The sequence below is a fragment of the Coregonus lavaretus genome (assembly GCF_964263955.1).
Source record: "Coregonus lavaretus genome assembly, chromosome: 16".
In the NCBI taxonomy this organism is placed as follows: Eukaryota; Metazoa; Chordata; class Actinopteri; order Salmoniformes; family Salmonidae; genus Coregonus; species Coregonus lavaretus.
The window spans coordinates 32,339,099-32,345,264 of record NC_140003.1 but is presented as its reverse complement, the minus strand read 5'-3'; the positions used below and the strand labels follow the sequence as shown (position 1 = coordinate 32,345,264).

General features: G+C 44.0%; 1 protein-coding gene across 1 annotated transcript in view; it reads right to left on the bottom strand.

Annotated features, from left to right (window-relative positions):
• Positions 1-1,961: 1,961 nt before the first annotated feature.
• LOC311143731 (zinc finger MYM-type protein 2-like) overlaps positions 1,962-6,166 on the bottom strand; it is a 52,776-nt gene continuing 48,571 nt past the window's right edge. The window contains exons 19-23 of the mRNA XM_084179606.1: positions 5,939-6,093; positions 5,110-5,224; positions 4,497-4,742; positions 4,203-4,341; positions 1,962-3,711 (exon numbers count right to left, since the gene is read on the bottom strand). Of these exons, the coding sequence (XP_084035732.1) occupies positions 3,504-3,711; positions 4,203-4,341; positions 4,497-4,742; positions 5,110-5,224; positions 5,939-6,093 (863 nt within the window). The 3' untranslated portion in view covers positions 1,962-3,503. The remainder of the gene's footprint in view (positions 3,712-4,202; positions 4,342-4,496; positions 4,743-5,109; positions 5,225-5,938; positions 6,094-6,166) is intronic.

The following is a 6,166-nucleotide window of genomic DNA, read 5'->3' as shown; positions in this document are numbered from 1 at the left end:
GAAAAAAGCTGTCTCTTCAAAAAAAAAATAAAGAGAAAAAAATAATAATAAAGAAGGGTTTGTCATAAATGCTCATGATGAAATTGCCCGTTTTTTTTAAACACCTTAAGTTTATGCTTGACCCTTTAAAAGACTTCTAGATACATTTTACACTGATAATGCTTAGGCCTACACCCTGGTGGGAGGGGGGGGGGGGTTACAGGGGTCTATGACATACTAGTGGGATGGCTTTTAAGGCCTTACGTCAGTCACACACACGGGGGAAACACTGCAGCCCCTTTCAGACACCCCTGTCGTGGAGCTCAGCATAGCAGCGCTCATGTTGGGAATGATGGGTATTATTTTAACACAGCCTTTCGCTGTGATGTTAATGAATCAACAGTTTAGGCACCATATGGGCCTCTATGCATGGGTCAATGAAACATGTGCGCGCTCATGGCAATAGCGCCCCCCGATTGGGAACATATATTCAATACCATAAACACTAAACAGGAATAAGAATAACATATCATGGAAATCAATGGACAATTTTGAGTTCATTCATTTAATTTAAATTCACTTCCTGAGTCGACCCCAATCACTTTACAAGGATAATTTACCAGAATGTCATCCTCATGATGATACTGTATGGCAAGACATTAACATTTCAATTCAGTGAGAGAAAATAGGAATGGAATGCCAAGCTTTTCATGGAAAATCCTTACTGAATTTGATACTTTTCATAATTTTACATCATCACTTCCTGTCATACGATTCCCCAGCCTCTTCTCCTGGGCGAGTCTCAATAGTCTAACATGGCTTCCACTAATTGGCTCCTCCTCAGGTGTTGGTTTTAGACTATTGAGATGCACCCCCAGAGTTGTTGACATGCAACACCCCTTTATGACCCCTCTATCTGCCATCTAACAGATATGGGCCTTCATCAGTAGCCTGTGTTTGCCTGTCACCTTGTAACTGAAGGGGTCTCTGACCAACGCCTACGCACCTGCTCTACTGAGCCTGTGTCTGGCACAGACATCCAAGCTGTCTGGTTCTGTGAAAAGAGGACGCTGCAACTAACCACTGAAAAAAAACCTTCAGCTAGAAGATGCTTACTTCTCCCTTATGAAATGTCGAATGTCACAAGATGATATTGCCCAGTTCCTGTATGAGAAGTCAAGTATCGGTCAAACCCATGTTCTTGAAGCTATTAAAATACTGACAAGATGATTGGCACTTACAGGGATAGGTAGATGTATTAAGCTGTTGTTGTTAGGGGAAGTCAAGCTAGGAAGGGTTGGGGAGGCTTTATAAGTTACAGGATCTCTTAGACAACTCGCAGAACTTGGGGAGAGCTATCAATATCGTACTCTGTACTAACTTCTGCCTGCAATTGCATTAACTAAAGAATAATCTGAATACTTTGACGAAGTGTCTGTGTTTCCTTCTTACCACCACATATTGATTTGAGCATCATTACACCTGATCATCAGTTGAAGAATTTGAGCCAACATAACCCAGGAAATGAGTTACCGTGACTACAGGCAAGGGCCCCTCTGTTACGCCATAGACAAAGCCAGTGATGTCTCACTCACATGGACACATCACACAGCTTCACAAACGTGAGCGCCATCATCCACATAGAGAACTTCAGAACTTTGTAACTCATGTAAGAGAAATATAAGCAATGTAAGAGCAATGTAAAACATCTAAGAAATTAAATGATTTATTTTTAACAATTTGGCAGATCAGCCCACACACTGAATTAACCTCTCGTGAAGTTACACACACTTTCAGTACACACAGGCACATTCACATTAGGCTTTGGAGCCAGCCGGCCAGTCACAGAACCAACTGTGACTCCTTTCCTTGACAGGCTTCATCCCGACATACTCCAGCCTTGAAGCGTAGTCTACAGACAGTACATGGAAGGCAAGGCAGGTGCCATTCAAAGAAAAATCAAACAAAATCCTATTCAGAAGTCAACTTAAAAACAAGGTATTCGCTTGTAATTTATTGATAGAAAATAATACAAATAAAACTTAAAAGGGTAACAGTAAAAAAACATAAATAAGTTAAGGATAAATGCAGAGCTTTCTAGTGTAATTTGGATGCCTAGAGATGGAGTGAATTTGGGAAACGTCACTAGGCATGTCTATACTGTGCTAATCCAGAAAGAGATCTGTCCACCCTAGTTACAACACAAACAGTTTCAGTTGTTGCCGTGTTAACAGAATATCACTCATTAGCTGAGAGTAATACAACACCCATTGCTACATTTACAACTAAATAATCAACATCAAATAGCTTCAAGGAGACAAAACAAAATACACTGGGATTAAAACGGACAAAATATAGTCTTTCAAAATGTAGTCTTTAGGCAGGATACCATCTCCTTCATACTTGTACCGGCAACTTGGTCAAGTAGATGGGATACAGCTTTTGTCAAATTTGATGTCAAAAGTAGATTTGTTTTGCATTTTCGCTAACCCTAACCATTTTCATAACCTTAACCTAAATCTCCTAACCTGCTACGTTAATTCTCCTAACCTGCAGCGTAATTTCCCTTAAACCTGCTACGAAAAGTCAATTTTGACAAAAGCTGTATCCCCTCTAGACAAAACCCTGCAGGTCCTCTGAAGCCCCACACAGTACCCCGGCACCCACCTCTACCGCTCCCCTCGGAACAAAGAGAAGGGAAAGACAGAGACACAGGACAGCTCCAGGCTGCAGCAGGTTTAATTCATCAACTAATTAATGCTCTTAACGGAGGAGAGAAAAATGGCACACGCAGCACAATGGAACACGCATCCCATCCCGGCGTACAAATAGAACCAAGACCAATCGATCAACCGCAATAAATAAATGTCTTATCTTTAAAAGGCTTCTGGGGGTCAAAGCTGAGGAGGATTCAGTGGGATGAATTCTGGTGGATGTCTATCTGTCTCTTCCTGTCACCTACTTAACTTTCAGAAATATTTACACAGCATAGCAGCCCAATCTGGGCTTAGTAAGTAATGCTACATCACATGAACGGAGTTCCCCTATGGAAGGAAGGAAGGGCAGCAGTTCATGGGGAATTGCCTTTTCACATGTCACACTCCCAATATCACCCCTAGCTACTCGCAGACTGAGTCCCCTTCCTTAGCCCTTCAGTGAAACGCTTTCCTCCGATCAGCTCTGGACATGTGCAGCATAGAAATAGAATGAATAGAACGGGCTTGGAACCTCTAACCCTAACAATTTGACTGGTAAACGCCACCAGTCCACCCATTAAGCCATTATTGACTTAAATGGGGATGCCCGTTCTATTCATTCTATTTCTACGATGTGCAGTTCCTTCTCACCTGACATCCAATGTACGCTCACAGCTGGCCTGAGATCGGTGTATAATGGTGGAGTAATGGTGTAAAAGATAGAGAATGCAGCAACCCAGTTGTAATGTTGTTGAGGATGGGACTGGATGGAGGAAAAGAGAGGACCCTAATCCTCCTCTTTTCTGAGATGGAGAGGAAGAGTGGACTCTATTCCCCGCCTCCCTCCTCCTCCTCTTCTAGATGGCGCTCTCTGTAGATGTCTTTGACCAGGAGGAGAGGGGTGAGGATGCTCTCCAGGACGCTGCGGTCCAGAGGAGTAGAGGAGAACCACAGGGAGCTGTCACTGTCACAGCTGCTGCCCGATGCCTCTGGCTGCACATAGAACACATCCATACGCTGCCTCAACAACCCTGGGCTGCAGAGAGAGGAATTACCACATTAACCACAAATGAAATTATAGCTTTGTAGCTAAATTTGGGCCAATACATTTGATGCAGGTTGACATTTATTGGGATGAGTCTTGTCCTGGAGGCAGAACTGAGCGATTTCTACTAGATGGGACAGCTGCAAAGTCAAAATTGGCTATATTGTAAAAATTCATAGAAACAAAAGCTTTTTGATCTTAATTTAAGTCTAGGTTAATTTAAGGTTAGGGTTAGGCATTAGGGTTAGCAGTGTGGTTAAGGTTAGGTTTAAACTAAGATTGTATGACTTTATGTCTGTACCAGCTAGTGACCACTCTGCAGACCTGCCTCCAGAACAAGATTCATGATGAAAAACCCTAACCTGCATATTTGTTGTGCAGTGGTCCCTGACAATTAACAAATAAATGAGCACAATGTAGTAAGGGAAGTTGAAATTGACCACTTGAGGAAGTCGAAGTCATAGAAGAGAAAAGTGGCTCACCACTTGGAACGGTAGAGCTCGTAGAGTCTGCACTCGTGCTTCTTGACTGGACAGTGTGTGGAGCTTCCTGAGCCGTCGTCTGGCTCGTAGGCCAGGTCACTGTCCTCTTTACGTTTCCTCTTCCTGGACCCTGTTTGTACTGTTCACAGAGTAAAACAGACAGGGAGGATTAACAACATGACAGGCGCACACAAAAATAGGCACATCTAAAGAAATGCTGATAAAAAGATGCACTTGACCACAACAGTGTGTGTGTTTTGTGTGGTGTGTGTGTGTCTTAGTGGTCAGGCTCACAGTGGTGGTCCTGTGAGGAGATGGAGGGGACTCGGATGCAGACAGTGGTTTCCTGTGTGGTTGGGTCTGTGTGGTCGGGCCCGTAGACGTTACTGAAGGAGAGGCACAGGTGCTGCTCCACGGTGCGCAGGCCAAAGTACTTGGTGTTGAGATAGACCAGGGAGCGCAGCAATGCCGCAGGACTCTGCTCCCCCAGCAGCTTACAGCTCCACAGGCACTTCTCCTCCACACAGCCCCACCGAGAGCCTGGGGGCACAGACAGACAGCTGTTAACAACACTGATCACAATACAGTACCTCTGGATATAACATTAACACAAACACTGATCCACACAAAAGGTACACAGTATGAACCCTGCTACAAATGAATGTGGTTTTAAATTGATAATGTCTACAGTGTCCTCATATCATATATATAGTACAATCACTATTATTTCAGAATGTGAACAGCAAAAATAGTTATAATCATTGGACACTGCGGGTAGGTCTTCTATGGAGTTGCAGTTAAAAATATACACTTCCATTAAAGAGCATAGATGGAGTGTATGCTGAAGATAATTCAGGTGATCGACATGTGAATTGAGCAGTGATAAAGTGTGAGTGTATATATTTACCATCAGGCATCACGCTGGGCTGCCAGTCTTTGAGGACCTTGTTGAGCTCCTCTCCAAACGGCTCGTAACATGGGTCACTGAACAGTTCATCTTTCCTGCCTTTGGCCTGCAGATGCTACAGACAAACAAACAAGTAATAAGTCACCAGTAGAGAATAATTGGACTAGGGGAAACTCTTGTGGGAAGCCACACCTAGACCTGGTTATAAGATTGTGAAGAATATAGATGGTGTCCTCATATTTTAAATAGTCAACACCATGTTTCAGGATGTGAACAGCAAAAGTTCTAATCATCGGACACGTCTTAAAAAATATGAAAGGAGAGCGGTGGGAAATAGAGGGGTCTCTTATGATTGATGAGAATTTATGAGAATGAGAACCTGTATGCCACATCGCCATGGTTACACTGTAAATGTATCAGTCAGAACCAAGGCCTCTTCCATCAATCATAAAGGCAGCCCTCTGAGAACTATGACATCATCAGCCAGTCTGACTGACTCCCAGTCCCAACCCTGTATCTCGTCACAAACACCTAGTGCTGCCTGAGGCTATAACAGCCCTCTCCTTTCATGACTGCAGAGAGAAAGATATAGGGGGGCCTGGAGCCATTCTGATCCCTAGCACCTATTCAGTCGATGTTCATAGATCTGTATAGTAGTGGATCAGCCTTACGACAGAAGCTCCATCAGCATATTGCTTTCACCTATACAAGTCTTGTCAGATCTGTGAACACTGTCTGATGGGGGAGGAGCAAAGGGCTGAAAAGCTAAATGGAACCAGGCTACAGAAGGTGACTGAGGAGGAGGAAACTAAACAGGGAGGTGACTGACCTGCTGGATGCCCAGGCAGAGGTAGAGGACGCTGTCGGGGGCGTAGCGCTCTCCGTTGGGCCGCCGTACCTCATGGACGAATCGGGACAGGGCCAGGCTGAGCTCTGACGCTTTCAGAGAGAGCGGGTTACTCTTTGACCGGGCCGGTGGAGATTCTGAGGGAAAATAATTACAATCTCTTACCAACTTAATTATATAGCACCTTTCATTCAGAATGTCCAGTGGTTC